Here is a 16,873-nt window from a genome sequence, read left to right on the forward strand (position 1 = left end):
CCATAGGGAATGCTCATTGTTTTTCCCAGAGAGTGGACAAATATATTTTAATACTGGGACTTCTGAATTTCAGCCACTGACTAGACCAGTGGTAACTGGTGTCTGTAGCTGTGCAAAAGCAAGACAGATTGTACCGCTTGGTCCCACATCACTGATCGGGCTCTATTCCTCTACTCAAAAGTCTTGTTCAATGTTTCTAAATTTAGATCCCTTCAGTAAAGAGAAGTCAATTTGCTATCCAAAGTTGAGAAATTGCCCACAACAATTAGAAAGTGCTGCAACCATTAAGTGATTCTGGTTGCATCTGTTTCTAAGCATGACAAAGCTTCTCTCAAAGGCTGCCAAAGGGTGCTGCAGCAGCTCATGAGGCAGTGGTATGGCAGGGCAGGAAGGCACAGATGTCTGCCTGGGTGATTTAACAGACCCAGTGCTACACTTCTGTTAGCCTGATGATGTTCTTTGGTATCACTGACAGAAAGCATGAGCTTATTCACCCTCTTGGGGTGGAGCTAAATTAACATTCCCGAGGAGGCTTGGGTCTCCCTATGGCTGCAACAGCGGCTGCTCCTAATGGCATCCTGAGAGGCTTGTGTTGGCTGTGCAGATCACAGTTGATTTGAAGTGCATGTGGCAATTCAATTTCTCCTCAAAGAGCAAGCCAACATTAAAGTGAGCTCAAGTGAAGGGCATTAACTGAGCTCAAGTGAAAGATGTTAATTTTAGCATCTAGCATGTTTCAAATTTCCAACTCTGTATGAGTATGGAGACCTCGTGTGTGAAAGTATCATTTCAAGTTTAGATATTGTCTCCAAAGGGATAAAATGACTGCATTGATATGCCATTTGGGGCTAGTTTTCTTTACACAAAATGTGACTGATTGAACAGCTTTTTCTCAGTTAATAAACATTCAGGATTGAACACAGCAGTCTGTGTGTGCAATATGCATTTGTGTGTTTACATACAGCCAGAGTGTGGTAGACATGCTAATGTATACATACACGCTATTCTAAACTTATGTATTACCCATTTTAGAATCATAGAATGGTTAGGGTTGGAAGGGGTCTTAAAGATCATGGGGTATATTTTAAGTGTTACTTATGCTATCTCAAGAGAGCTGCATACAATAGAGCTGACCTTGGAAAAGATACCAAGGATAGTAATACACACTGTGGTTAATGTTTGTGCACTTTCTGGACATATGAGAAGCACAAACAGTGTGTTTATATAGAAGAATAGCATCTTGAAATAATTTCTTTTAAATGCAAATCATATCAAATATTAATCTAAGTTGCCTTTTTCATATATAAGAAACTCAAAAGGAAAAGGGAAAGTTAGTGGTGAATTAAGTTGGATTTGTTTAGTTGATATTTGTTTAATTTTGTGTTATTGCAGAAGCTGGAACACAAAGAAGTTTTGGTTGGCTTGTTGTTCCTGGTTTTCCCATTCATCCCAGCCAGCAACCTCTTCTTCAGGGTGGGATTTGTGGTGGCAGAGCGAGTCCTTTACATGCCGAGGTAACTATCGCAATTGAATTCCTTTCTAATGAGACCACCATCCCATTTTGTAACAGCAGGCATGATTGCTTCTTTCCTTTTACAATACTTCAAACATTATATTGCTAGTCAGTGTGCTCTCTGCCTTGCAGTTTTGGTGTGATAGCATGAGACATTTTATAGTTGGTTGAGAGCAGGTTTTTTTTTGCTGTGCCTGAAACAGCTGAATACAGAGATTAGCTGTTGTTTTTGAAGATAGACCTCCAAGACTCTCTTTCTTAGTAGTATTATCAGCTTACATTGTTTAATGTCTTTACCTCAAGGAAAGCAGCCGAAAAATTAATCTGTCACATTTTTATTGTGGTATTGCTCAGCTTTCCCACTACATTAGGTGGTCAGTACAAACAAAGGTGACTTGCTGTCTTAAAAGGGTGTTGGCATCAGTTGTGAAAATACACGCATGACCTCCTGCCTGTAAGCTATTGACTGCATACACATCTAAAAAGGCAGGATTTGCAGCTGTTGAAGAGGATGAAGAAAAGCCAGCCACTTCTCCATCCCTCAGCCTCTGCCCTGGGTTTGCTCTCAGCTTCCAGTCACTAACAGTTATCACTTCAGCAGTCTGGGTGCTTCTGATTACATTTACTCAAGGACAACTTGGTGTCCTTACTTCTGACATCTCCACAGTACCCAGACCAGAGGCTGAGGTGGCAGTAAGAAGTTGTTCATCCAAGATGTACCAGACTTTGCCCATTTCACAGAATCACAGGATGGTTGAGGTTGGAAAGGATCTCTGGAGGTCATCTGGTCCAAACCCTTTGCTCAAACAGGGCCACCTACAGCCAGTTGCCCAGGACTATGTACAGACAGCTTTTTGAATATCTCAAAGGAGAGAAACCCCATAACCTCTCTGGGCAATCTGTGCTGGTGCAGTTTGTTCCAGCTATGAGTATAAATGGTTGTTCTTGGATGCCGCAAGTCAGAAAGCCCAAGTCTGTCCAGGGGTGCAGGAGGTCAGCATCTGTTATCTCTAGCGGGAGCTGCCGTTGTGGAGCTGTTGAAAAAGTACAAGTCTTCAATTTCACTCTGGATTACTTTGCGATAACTGAAACAATAGTTTTATCCCACAAAATGTTTAAATTGTATTCCTCAGAAAACATGGATCCAAAAATCCTAAGAAAAATGCTTACAGGTGGTCTTTTGCAAAGCCGTATTCATATTCTGATCATCATTTGTATAAGCATTATCACAAAAGGGCTACTTATTGGTGTAAAACTCAGGCTGTGTGGGAGCCGTTGCATTTATTACAAGCTTCTCATGCAATTAGACTGGATATCTGTGCTCTGCTATATACTGATATGCTTTTTTGGGTCAAATCCTGCAGATTTCATTCACATCACTAGCATTGCTTTTGTTTGCTGAGAGTATACCTGAAAGTATAGTGAGTGAAAGTTGTTCCGTGGTGTTATTTTGCAAATGATACCCTCAACTAATGGATCCTGCATCATTTCAAATTAACTTGGAAATCAGATTGCTTTAAATTCATGTAACAGAAGATGAGGAAACACATGAAAGAGCAAAGCTATTAAGGAAACAGCTGAATGCAGGGCTGTGTTGAGTGGTTGCATTTCTGAATCTCAAAAGAACTGCAGAAAATACTTCAGCCGTCAGCAGTTCCTCGTCCTCCTCCAGATGAGACTGCTGATATAATGAGAGGAGGGGCAATGAAGAAGAAAAAAGGATATGTTTGTGCAGAGAAAATTAATCAGCGTTAACATGTGTGCATATAGTTTGTATAATGCTTTTCATCTCCCTGAGGGCTTTGCAAATATATGACCTACAAAGTAGGCAATTGATAGATCCTGTTGTTTTTTTTTATTTTTCCAGGCAGGAAAACTGAGGTAGACGATAGATTAAATGATATCTCTGGAGCACAGGGGATATCTCTGTGTCAGCATCCCCTGATATCTCATACTTTGCTCAGATCACTCATGTCCTGGTTTGCAATATTTGGTGTTTGCTCCTACCGCAGGCTGGCAGGCAGCTGGCATGAAAAGGGAAGGCAAACTCTGGCAGTTTGTGGGAATGGTGGGCAGTTTAGTTTCCAGCACAAGGATCTCAAGAGAGCTGAGCTCTTGGCTACGAGTTACCGAGAAATGGTAACTCTTGCATCCTGTTGGTGCAAAATGACATGAGTGGTGAGGGGAGCTTCTGTGAGCGTTCATGGCTGTGGAAGAACAAAAATAATGTGGGGGGGGTTTGTTTGGTTTCTGTTTGTTTGTTTATTCCTCCCCCCCCCCTTGGGAGCATGTCAGTTTAATAACGATGGCTTTAGGAAGCACTCATGTTCTTTATGAACAGCCTTTAGCAGTTTCTTATGTTACATCTTGAAAAGGGATTTTCTTATTCCTTACTATTCCTTCCCTAAAATTCAGTTAGTGTGTCAGAGGTGGTTGTTCAGCTATATTTAGACAAAAGTTCTCAATTAGGTGGAAAGAACTCAGCTCAGTGATCTATGGTTTTGGGCTTATGCTGGAAGGTGCTTTTCTATCTCTGTTTCAAGTAATAGCCTTTTATTAGTATTTATGGATGTGACAGTTGTATATGCGTGTCGCAGCCTGAAGCCCTAATTCAGTGTTGCACAGTAGTTACCTGGGCAAAATGTCAAGCATTTTCTTTTCAATCTACGTTAAGTAAGGGCCCAAGGATTTATGTAAAAGATGTTGTAAATAGAAAGGAACAGGGAATAAGCCTTTTGCTTGATGTCTAATTATATGGCTGGGCCTTGCCTTCTGGGGATTGATGAGTATTTGGAACAATTCCTCTTCTGTCTGCAAGCTGTGCCTCAGGGAAGAGGGATATAAGCAAAGTCAAAATGGTAGAATGTTTTCTTTAATTGGCTTTAGCAAACCACAAATATTTGGAGAAAATATTTCTTGTATTTAGTTTTTATTTGGGGCTTACAAGCACTTATTTGTTAAAATCAGGATTTTTTAATAATAGTATTACTTTAGCCTGAAAAAATTCAAAGGCAAACTATTTGTATTTCAATTTCTAATTTTCATTTTGTTGTTGTTCTCTTATCCTTAAGAGGGGAAAACTTGTTTTCAGGAGGGCTAGGGGGATGGATTACATATCTTGAAAGTGTTAGCCAGGATACAACTCTCTAGACCACAGTTTTCCAAAGAGACATCACAATAAATAGCTGGATCAGTGAAAGACAAATCACTATTTTTTTTTCCCCTCTTCAAAACGTAGATATAATAACGCTTGCTGCCTATCTGCTAATGTGCTCAGAACACTACAGACAGCCTGATTCTTTGAAAATCAGGAACAGCTATGTACATGCAGGTATTCTGAGCTGTGAGCATTTGTCTGTCCTTAGTGCTAGCTTGTCCTCTGTGTTGCCTTTCACCATGCAGAAACTGGAGACGTAATGCAAACTCCTCGACCATCCGGGGGCTGCCTGCCCTATTGACACATCAGCAGAGTTGAGGTTGTTCTCACCTCATGGATCTTTCCTATCAATCAGAGCTATTTAGAATCATAGAATCATACATCTTCCCCATCTTTCACTGCTACCCTGATAGCAGTGGCTCTTGGCAGGGCTGCTGTACTGCAGCTGGACAACTTCAGCTGTTTTCACAACCAAAACACTGCTACATGGCTTATTTCCAATTTGCTGAAAGCCGTAGGCAAGTCAGAGGTACCTGCACCATTTTTGGGCAATGAGTGGGTTGCAGCCACTCTTTCCCAGCACAGGCAATTACGGGTTGCTGTCATTTTCTTTTATTCTTTTTTTCTTTTAACGTTTCCTCACTCTATCAAGAGTTGGTGTTGCAACCCTAATTGTCAATACTAGCAGATGAGATAACTGCTATATACAGGATGGCATTTGCTTCAGCATCCATCTCAAAATCTGCGAGAAAGCCAGCATCTAGAAGAAAGTGCTTGCACTTTTCAGGAACGAAGCACATGTTAAAAGCTTTCCCTGTGCCACAGCAAAGCAGGCACCATATGAATTTTTGCATTTGCATAGAGCATGTTTTTGATTTTTGTGCCGACGCATTTGTTTCAATTAGTGTAATTCCGTACATTATTAACCTTTAGAAAACAAAACCACCCAAAACTGGTAGGTACTGGAATTGTCTGTAATTTTTGTGGACCTGAATATCTGTGAGCAAAGTCTGTTTGCTTATAGGACAGCCACTTGAGGATGGGACTTACTGGTGCTTCTTTTTTCTGGGGGTGTTTTACTCTTTCCACTTTATTTTCATTTTCTTGAAGACCAGTTTTATAATGTGATGGTGGTGTGTTTTGGTTTCCTTTGCCACCTATTTCTTTGAAGCTACGAGTTCACTGGGAGCTGAATTCCTGTTTGCCTTTCAGAATTCCTTCAGGACTAGATCAGATCCTGTAAGGGATCATCTGAGTTACAGAAGAAGCTTCTCTTTTCAATTGGAATCAAACCCTGACCCCAGCAAAGTCAGGTGGTGAAAGTCCCATTGACTCCATGGAGCCAATTTATCTGCTCCCTGATCTCAGTTCGAGAACATAATTAAGCTTTTTGCCTGCTTTCAAGTTATACACCAACAATTGACTTAGGATTTGGATATGGACTCTGAGTTACACCTGTTCCATTTACTTAAACCAAGCATGATTTCAATGCCTTACTCTATTGCTGCTATTCTTGTGAGGGCCACGTTCAGAAGGAACAAACTGGATTATATTTCCTGTAACTGGGGGCACTGGGAGAGGACTGGGAGGGCATTATGTGATGGCAGTGGGTCCTCTTTACCATGGTCCCTCTTTACCATGAGGTCCCTACTTCAGGGCATTTGTTCAAGCTTCAGTCTGCAAAATGCCTCATGGCTGGAGGAGAGGAGGTGGGGACCTCTGTTGAGACAAGCAGCTCTGGTTCTGCTTTCTTATCTGTTCAATAGAGATAACAATTCCACTCTGCCTTTTGGAAGGGGACAGGGAGAGTTCACATTAATTAATGAGAATTAACTGCTTGTAGAAAGGCTAAACACTGCAAGCAGCTACCTTTCAGATGCATATCCAAACTTAAGCTCCTATTTTTGAAGGCTTGCCCACCCCTGTTAAACACTTTAAGCAGAAATCAATGCAGCCATCCTCTGTAAATGCAGGCAAGAAATGCTGAGATGCTAGTGTCATATATTTTGACAAAAGGCAGTAAAGACCTAGGAATAAAAGCTGAAATCATGCTGAAAAGCTGAAAAAGATTAGTTTATGGTGCATTTGGTCTAGACTGAAGTCTTGCATTATTTTAACTAAACTTAAAACATACTTTTGAGAAACATGTTGTGTTTTGGCTGTGTACAATCTATTCAAGGAAAAGCTGAATTTCTGCAAAGTATGAGCATTAATGTCTATACTGGAAAGATTTTGGTTTCGTTGTGATAGATTAAAGGAAAACCTTCAAACTCATTTATTCTGCTTTTGAAAATAATGCAGAGATGTAAGGATATTGCTTTTGAAAATAGTAATAAGCTAAGTTCATGTCATCTTGTAGAAATAATCTACTTGGTCATGTTTGTTTAAAGAGAAATTCTTATTTAAAAGGGCATACAGTGCCCTTAAGAAGATGCCTTGTGAAATTTAATAGAAAACAGTTTCTTACATGGTGGCTTTTGAGACTTGTGATGGAATTGAATGGGAAATGCTGTCCCTACTATAGAATTCCAGAAGTTATTACAGTATTTTAATTAAAACTGTAACATACAGACCCTTCCACGGTAAATTATATAAGATTTAGGGGAACTTCTGTGGAATCCCCATGGAATTTTATCAGATTTCTCATTTATAAAATGTTTTCTTTCCATAAGGCATATAGTAACCAAAACCATGAAACGTTTGTGTATTACCTGTAAATTTTTCAGATGGGAATCTGTTGGAAGTGAAATCTTGGACTTCAACGCTAATGAAGTAGGGTTTTTTTAAATCATGTGACTTATTGGAAGGAAGGGAAGGGAAATGTGTCCAAATGTTAAATAGCCTTTCAAAGGTCAGCGAAATCATTCATTTCTAGTCCATATTTTCTCTCCAATAAGGAAAATAAGACTTCCTGCATTTTCTCCAATTATGGCATGTTCTGGCTAGAAGACCCCATTGCTTGTGCAGGTAAATCATTTTGATGACTTAGCCCGTTACGTCTAAGTGTCTTTAATATAGGCATGCATAGGTTTTAATTCAGAGCCAAGGACAAAGTCTAACACTAACTCATAAGGTACCTTTCCGCATTAAATGTATTCTGCCAGTGTTTATGGTTCTCTATGTCTTTGTGCTTATGAATTGCAGACCTTATTCCAGGACAAGGCCTCTTAATTCTGGTGAAAATTTGACACATTCAGCACACTCAGTAGTAAGTACACTGCCAGTTCTTTAGTTGTCACACTGATATTTCTGAGCTGTGAGGCTTGTTTTTTCCCAATAGGATTTATTTTACATACTAGCCATTTTATGTTGGAGGTGGTCCTGAAGTCTTTTAAAACATCTAGTAACCAAGAAAAAAGATGCTAATTCCATGTTGCCATTACTGGAAGATAGACAATTTAAGCAACACTTTTCCCTTTGTCCCCAGACTTCAACACCAGTGAAGAGCCATAGATGCATGGTGAATATTGCTGGTTGTCTGAGGGTGACAGAGACACATCCCACATCCTGCTTGCCTTTGGACATTCAGTCCAAAGCTGTGAATGTTCCAACAGGTTTTTCACTCATACTCCAAACTGCTTGAGAAAGTTTTGATACGTTTTCCCATGGAAAATGTGACATTTTAGTTAACCCAAAACTTTCTGCCAAGGTGTGCTGAAACTGTAGTGAAACTTCAGATGAAAAGGTTGGAAACAAAAGACTTCTCCAACTTAAGATGGAGTTTATGGTCAAAAAAACCAACAGAAATAGACTGTTGGATGGATGTAACCCACAGCTGCCTCTCTGGGGGAGATATTCATCTGAGAGTTGGGACACTGAGGTCCATGTGCCACACACCAACATTTTTCCAGGATTGCTCGTGCAGACCTACAGGCTGCTGGATCACTCGGTGGCAGAAGTTTGATCCAGACCTTATCTATCCTCACACTTACATTCCTGTCAAATTAGCCAGACTGTAACTTGCTGAATTTAGGCCTTGTACCAGCTGTGAGAGAACATCTTGATCCAGCAGTTAGCTTGGCAGTACAAAGTAAACTTCTCAATTTCCCAGATATATTTGGACCAGTGGAGTGTGTTTATTCAAGATCAGCACGTAGGTTTTGATGACTGGAGAACTTGGGGGACACCAAACTTGGAGGCCTACATGCACACTCACTCAGTGCACCCCCAACTCTCAGCTTTACCTTGCAAGGTGGTTTGAATCCATGGGATCCGAGTCACAGGGAGGTACCCTGATTTCTGAGTATCTGGCTTTTCTGGGTGACCCCAGTGCAAGCCAGCATGCACATACAAATACACCTTTTTTCCAGATGAAAACCTTTTTTATAAAGTCCAGATTTTATTCTTGCCTGAAATGGCTCCAGCCTTGGAAAACTTGACCTTTTTCATGAAACAGCATATTTGCTACACTGCCAGCACTGCTCATCGCTGCAGTTCTGTGCCTGAGAGTGCTTTCTGGGGCAGAAGGATCCACCCTGGCCATCCCTGTTTGCCTGCTCTCCTTTCCACATCCGACTGCTGTGCAGTAAGGCAGGAGCAGCCCACAGGGCATGCCAGGCATGCTTTTTGCAATCAATTACTCCCCATTAGAGCAGTGTGAGCAGAGCTGATATGTTTAACAGGGGTGAACTGCCTTTTTCCCCTGAAGCAACAGCCCTGCCTGCAAGCTGCATTTCAGCTTGGTTGTAGCTCTTCCTCTCAGTGTGTGTCTTCAGCTCAGGCTGCAGAGCTGGACTGGCTTGGACTGGAAGCAGGAAAAGCATGTTGTGCCAGGTAACATATGTGTGGGACTGGTGCTAGGAAGCTTGTGGAGGACTAATAAATCCGAGGCAATCAAATATTTGTGTTCAGTGTTTGGACCTGGCAGCAGACATCGTCTTTCTCAAGGCTGCGCTCCGCACTCTCGGAAGGGCAATAGCAGAGTATGAATTTAGCTTAAGTCACACACACAAGGGTTAAACTTGCTTCAGCTTGAAAGCAAGGGTTATTTTTTATGGCGGGAAAGGGAGTAATCTTAAATAAGAGCTGGAAATCAAGAAGGTGGTTTGCAGTCCAGAAAGAGCCTTCAGGGTGGAATGTTAAAGCCAAGTGCATTTTCTGGTCTCAGTATCGTTTTGAGATAATCCCTTTTGTTGCATTAGCAGCCGCTAAACAGGGCAGTATTTCTTCCATGCTTTGACAGGCTGCTTATGGACAGCTGTTTTTCTGATATGTATGTGTATACATGCATCTGGATTCTTATCTAGGCTGAGCTCAGAAATCTGGAGTAAATGCTTTGATGAAATCAGTGGATTTACTACATGCATGTAGTTGAGATTAAATGAGTTTTTCCAAAACTAAACAAACTATTTCACAAGATTTAACATCCCCAAAATAACCATTAAAAGGTGTGAGGAAGGCATCTTTTCTGCATTCTTCCACCCTTTTTAACTCCTGAGGTTACAGCTTTGCCTGGGTCAGTTAGAAAAGACTGGGGCTGCAGTGCTGGTGTCGGGGCTGGTTCCCCCATGTGCGGTGCCTCTGAACGGCAGCACTTAGCCTGTTCTGCCCACAGGCTCCTCTGTGAGTGGAAACCTGTGCTGTGCAAAGACACAACTCAGAAAATGCAGTAAGATGTGTGACTGGAACATACCTCAGTTTTCAAGAGCTGACAGAGGTAAGACGGTTTCCTGTGCTGGCAGATTGCTGTAGCAGAACATCCTAATAATCTTGGGCTGTGGCACTAACCACATGTGTCTTTGATTAGATGCCATTGCCAAGAACCAAATGCAGCCAAGTGGTTCTTGACTGTGAGAAACCTGATCCATAAAGGGAGAGAAAAGCTGTGTGTAAGCATTGTCAGTAACACCTTGCCTTGGGAAAGGGCCCAAGGCCAATGGCCAACGGAAAGATTGAATTTTTGATGTGGTTATCCAAGAAGTGTTTGCAAATACTAAGTATCTGCTGGTTTGGCCTTTGTTTTAAGTGGGCAGTACATGTAGCGCACCATGGGAAATGGGGTGTGCGTGCCACCTCATTCCCATCTGCCTGTGCCTGCTCTCTCTATGCTTCCTTGCAAGTGGAATGGTATTAACAAACCATGGAAACTGTAGACAAAAATCTATTATTGCACAGTTCCCTGTGTGTGATCTGCCAGAAGTACATGGCAAAGGCACAGAGGGTTTTGCCTGCCCAGTGCAGCCCTGCCCTCACTACAGTTCAGGACATGTACCTGAATTGCAAGGTACCACTTTAGTACCACAGGAGTCTGAAATGCAAGCAATCATGAAACTGTTGGCTTGTTAGTCCATTTGCCAAGCTCTTCTGCAGCATCATTGAATTGCTGAAGCCACAGTTTCTCCTATAATAATGTGCTCATTGTGAGCCCATGGAAAAACTGTGTTAACCTGTCAGGCTGTTCCTCTGGTCCTGCTTTGCATCTGACCCCAGGGACCAAGCTGGCATACACTTTTCATAGTGGAGAACAGGCTGTTGCTTATTCTACAGAAGGTTAAAAAGAGAAAGCTTAGCAGTTTCACAGTCATGCAGTGGAAACCCGACTTAAAAATAATAATAAGGGTTGGGGATTTTGCTTGTTTCCCATTGTTTTGTTTTTTCTACAGAGTATTTCAGAAAAGTGTTTGCATGACAGGCATTACAATACCAAGAGAAAAGCCCTTCAGGAGGAATGGTCCCCTCCCTTCTCCTTCCTAGGAAATGCTAGAGTTAACAAAAAACCCAAACAAACCCCAAACCTACAACCGTACTGCCTGGATGCATATGCAGATAGCTATGGCGATGTCTGGAATGCAGTGTGTAAGAGTAAGATTTTCAAGTGGCAAGTAGGTCTTTGATGAAAGGTCCTTCTGAGACAGTTTAAATTTTCTTTCTGTGAATGTGTGTTAGCCAGTGCTAACGTTTGATATGGATTTGAGTTCTCCCACCACTTTGAGAAGAAAAGCATTTGAAATGTTCTCTGTGTTTGTAGGTGATAACAGGATCACCACATAGGAAATGCCTTAGAGTCACCCGGCAAGTTAATTGGATAAGTGCAGTCTCACCTGTTTAGACTCTTTCCACCATGGGTACCACTGTCGGGGTGCTGCTGACTCCTAAAACTCAGGGCAGCTTCAAATGGCTTATGTGAAGCCTGATGAGGTTGGGATCAAGGGAAATGGGATGAACACGTATCTCGGGGCTGAAGCACTGTGGAGGGGCTCTCCAGGTCCCGTGACTGTCAGACATGTTGCTGCTGCAGCAGCAGCATCTAAGCATCTAACTCCATCTAAGCAAGTTTGGTGATTTACTGGTTCAAAACTTCATGTTCTCTCTACTAAAGCTAGTTTCTGTACCGGGACTGCTGAGTCTAGCATGAAACAAGTGTGTTGTAAAGTATGAGGGATTATGTGATTTTGGGACTAGGAAACAATAGTAATTGTGCTTTTCTTACAGATGCTTATTAATATATTAGTATGGATGCTTTTTTTTGGTTTGTTTAGAGCTGGATCTGGAGGAGGGGTCTGGATTTGCCCTGATTTCACCATAATTATTTGGCCTTAACATAGAAATGTAAAGTGAGATGCAGAAATTACCAAGGATAATAGCTTTGGGGATGTTGCAGGGAGTTGTTGTTTTGCAAACAATATGTGGCATGAAATCACAAACACACACGCTTTCCTGGCAGCAAAGAACACGAGTGCTTTGTGCTTCTGGGAGTCCTTGGCCTGAAAAAGACCCGCAGCCGGGAATGTAACATTCACCCTTGACCAGGGAATGCAATGACCATGCAAAAAGGTGCAGCTCCACCTGACATCTGCACTGAAATGTCCCTGAAAGATAATGTGGGTGTGCCCTCCCCACCCTGTCCCTGATGATCCATGGCAGGAAATGGTCTGAAGTTTTAAGCCAAATTTACCAGGTTCTGAAAATAAAAGTACTGTCCGGCTTCATGGTTCCTGATCCTTTTCCTTCTTTTCCATTCTTTTGGGCTCCTATGCATTTTATAGTGCAGGTACATGGACTATAGGTTAGTTAGGCTATAATTATAGCACAACTACAACTCAGTCCTAATGCTGTCACCATTATCTCTATCTTAGAATCATAGAATGGTTAGGGTTGGAAAGGACCTTAAGAACATCAAGTTCCAACCCACTGCCATGGGCAGGGACACCTCACACTAAACCATGTCACCCAAGGCTCTGTCCATCCTGGCCTTGAGCACCACCAGGGTGAGCATTCACCGCTTCTTTGGGTAACCCATTCCAGTGCCTCACCACCCGTACAGTAAAGAACTTCTTATATCTAACCTGAACTTCCCCTGTTTAAGTTTAAACCCCCTTGTCCTATCGCTACAGTCCATGATGAAGAGTCTCTCTCTAGCAAACTTGTAGGCCCCCTTCTTACTAAAGTGTAAATCATGCTTCAGTCCTGCCTCTATAGTGTCACTCCTTTAACCTTACCCTTAGCAGCTTTGCAGTTTGGGATTCTGGTAGGTTAGCTGTCAGCAGCCATTTGGGAACCCATGCTCATCTGTATTTGCACTTCCTGCTGAATCCTGTAGCCTTGCTGCCTTGCTGAGCGTGGATGTAGAGCCTGCCTTTGGGTGACTTACCTGTTTATCTCACAGGGAGTCATGTGGGCTTTTCAGCAAGATGTTTTCCATTGCATACTCCCTTGTGTTGTGGGTAGGGCCCTGGGCTGAGCTTTGTTGCCTTGTTTGCCAGTCTGCTGTCAGCAGAGAAAATCATGTTATTGACATGTTTCAGGTTCCTGCTCTTCTGTAAGAGGAAAATTGCAGCAGACCCTCAGGAAGTGCTTTGGGAGCCTCTAATGGAAATTGCCACGCGGAGCTGGGCACTGCTGCAGTGTCATTGCCAGTGCACCTGGGATGGGAGCTGCAGGCTGAAATGAACCCTTAATTCTCTGCAGCACCCAGCGTCTCTCTCTGTGACTTGTGGCAAGGCACTGCAGATACTGGAGAGCAGCACCTGGAAGCCCCTTTCCCAGGGCTATGTAAGATCTAATGCAATGCTGGCTGTGGCCTGGCCAAGCAGACTGAATGCTGCTGCTGAGGCAGACATTCCCAACAGCTGGGGCAGGGTTTGACATAAATACCAAGACATTGACGTTTGCATTTTTTTGTTTTCTGGATGTATTCACAACTCTGTTAGAAAAGGCTTGTTCCTGAAGCTGTGAAGGTCTAGGGAAATTCCTTTGAAAACGGCCTTGTGCTAAAGCAATTAATGTTTATGTCACATAATTAATTCCAAAGGAGGGATAAAATTGCTGAAGGGCAAAATAAGAGAGTGAAAACTATCCGCAGGTTTTTGAGGCATTTCTTATTGCGAAGGGAGGGCTTATTACTGAGATTAGCTTTTCAGAGGTTTTATAAAATAGGGTTCAATAGCTATACAGGCTGGATTGTTTGGCACCAGCGTCTCGGTTTGTAGATCTGAATGTCTGCTTGCAGTTAATATAGGTGCAATAAACGTATGTGTGCAAAAGAATTCACGGAAGAAAAAACAGTGCAAGTGCCATAAGAAATGTGTTGCAGCAAAATGTGAGCATAGTTAAATAAAAAAGCCCAACCATACTGACGCTCGACCCTGAAAAACAGGAGAACTCTAAAACAACAGCGAAGAAAGAAATCTTGACTGATTTCTAGATCTGATGTCTCTGGGTTTGCCCCTTATGTCTGTACTTCTCTACGACTTATATGGCACCCGTACTATGCCAGAGATGGCACCGCTGCCTGCTGCTTGTCAGCATATACAACAGAGTCACTTCATTCCTCAGTAAAAGCCAGAATTCTTGTCCCTCTCCATCCTCAGGAAGCCCAGCAATAGCAGTGTGTCCAGAGAAACTGTGCTGGGAAGCACGCTCACAGCTTCTTGAAGATAGGATGTTTTTCCTTTGCTGATATCCAGACTGACTTTCACCATACCATGTGCTTGCTTGCAAGGTCACCTCTGACAGAGAAATTATGTTCTAGTTTTTCTTGCCTCCTAGCAGTCTCATAGGGAAGTTGCTCGCATGTCTTGGTACAGATCAGGAAAGCCTGTAGATCTCTATCCAGAGTGCAGGCAGGTGTGATGAGCTGTCTGCCTCCAGCCTGCCTACATTCAAGTGTGGGATTCAGCTGGGGTTCAAGGTGTGCCAGTGTCTGGGGAGGGCTGTTTTTTTTTGTCCTGGGTGCTGATAGTCCCCAGGTGTTACTCCATATCCTTCTGCTTCCTTTTTTCTTTGTGGGGGGAGTTTTCTGGACTAAGATAGCTTTTAATTAAACCAGGGGCTAAGTAACTGAGTTAAAATAAGCTACTGAAATTCCTCAAGCAATAAGAATTGAAATTCCCTTTTAAAAATGCCAAACAGAATTAATGGCATACTAAGTACAGCAACCGAAAGCACCCCGTTTCCAGCTCAGAGAGGCATCACTGGAAGAATTAACATAAAGCTTGAATTAGGTTCAATAATTACTAAATTTATTTGAAGTTATACAGACAGGAATAAGACCTCGGTTCAAAATGCAGTTCACTTTGCAGAAAATGCCTCAGTAGTTGTGAATGGAGAGTCATGAAAGTTCTAGGAGCCTGGGTGCTGGAGAAGACCGTGTGTAGTTTTATGGAAGGGCAGTGAGGAAGTTCTGCTGTCTCAGCTGTTCTGGACTGGGCACTAAAAGGGATGGGCTGGCTTTGATGTAGGTGTGCAAGACTCAGGCAGGGACTCCTGCCTTTGATGCGGCCTTTTCCACCCTCTCCTGCTGTGGCATTGGCTGCAACACTAGCTCTCCCACCACAACTTCACGATTTGTTAACTAGACTTAATAGCGGCCACTGCTGGGGTTGTTTGGAGACTTCCCTCTGTTGAAAACGTTTTTCATTTCCAAGCTGCCCCAGTAGTGCTCAGTATTACTGTTATTACATGATGCTTTCTTAGCTTGCTGTTCAGAAAAGCAGCTGCCTTCTGCGGGCTGGTGTAAGCTACCATTATGCTGGGTGGTATTATGTGCGCTACTGTACTTCTGGCATCCGGGTCTATCATTTAGATTAATTTGGAAATTGTGCAGTGACTTGAGGAAAACTGCTTTTGAATTGGAATTTGTTAGCCCAGAAAATACAATTAGTCCAAAAAACCCTCTAATTGTGTAATAAATGCAATAATGCGTGGTCTTGCATATAAACCAGAGTACTGGAATATAACTTGTGGTGCATTTTCCAATTTTTTTATTTATTTTTCTTTCCCAGTATGGGGTACTGCATCCTTTTTGTCCACGGTCTAAGAAAGCTGTCTACATGGTTAAATAAATGGAGAATTACTGTTCTGACCCTCTTTGCTTTACTGCTGCTGCTCTTCTCTTGGAAGACCGTGAAACAGAACGAAATCTGGCTGTCACGAGAATCCCTTTTCAGGTACGAGTGACCACAGGAGAGTAATTGCATTCTTGTATTGTTTAAAATAAGTTTGTTACATGGAATAGTTTTCTTTAGCACAAGTCCTGCTATTGATGCATTGTTGTGATTAACATTTTTATTATTATAAAGTAACAGCTACTTTTTCTTTTCTGGCAGCTGTGCATAAACTGGTGTCAGCACTTTACATGCTTATGCACAGACCCTGGTTCTGGCAATCACATTTTTAGGACATGCTGCTTTTACATAACTTCAGTTCTCTGAAATTACCAATAATGTAACACTTTTCCTTTTGAAGATGTAGCAAAAATTTGTTGTGATCCTCCAGAACACCATAGTAATGCTGTGGAATATATTGAATTTTCTTTAGTGATGTTCTCAATGACAAAAAATGAAATGCCATGAATTGCCCAACTTAATGTACCATATTTTATTTTATTTGATTACTCTTTGCCAAACAGCTCTCTTTACAACCTCATTTATGTATTTTTTTTGCACTGAAACAGGCTGTTTCACTTTGTGTTTTGCTAGCAAATATATTGCATTTGCCTCCAGCTGCTTTCAGCAGTTGTCTAATTGTGAAGTAATCGCGAAAGTGCAGGTGATCTGCACATGGGTTGCTTAACTTTACTCTCTGACTTACTGGCCAGAGCAAAGTTTAATTTATACAGCCCTAAAGAGTATGAAATTATTTTTTTATGTGTACCCTTCGTTCTTCAGGAAACTCCAGTGAAGTGGTTGAGGCCCCGTTAGTGGGATTTAAAAGAAAATAAATCTGGAATAGCGGTTTCTTCACTCTGACATGATTCATTGCCC

At 42.0% G+C, this 16,873-nt stretch overlaps 1 protein-coding gene across 1 annotated transcript in view; it reads left to right on the top strand.

Annotated features, from left to right (window-relative positions):
* TMTC1 (transmembrane O-mannosyltransferase targeting cadherins 1) overlaps positions 1 to 16,873 on the top strand; it is a 147,935-nt gene that overhangs the window by 84,653 nt on the left and 46,409 nt on the right. The window contains exons 9-10 of the mRNA XM_062616554.1: positions 1,393 to 1,514; positions 15,893 to 16,057. Coding sequence (XP_062472538.1) covers positions 1,393 to 1,514; positions 15,893 to 16,057 — 287 coding nt within the window. The remainder of the gene's footprint in view (positions 1 to 1,392; positions 1,515 to 15,892; positions 16,058 to 16,873) is intronic.

Source organism: Pezoporus occidentalis, unplaced genomic scaffold (genome assembly GCF_034315485.1).
Source record: "Pezoporus occidentalis ecotype Australia unplaced genomic scaffold, CSIRO_AGI_Poc_V1 ctg19, whole genome shotgun sequence".
NCBI classification, from domain to species: Eukaryota; Metazoa; Chordata; class Aves; order Psittaciformes; family Psittacidae; genus Pezoporus; species Pezoporus occidentalis.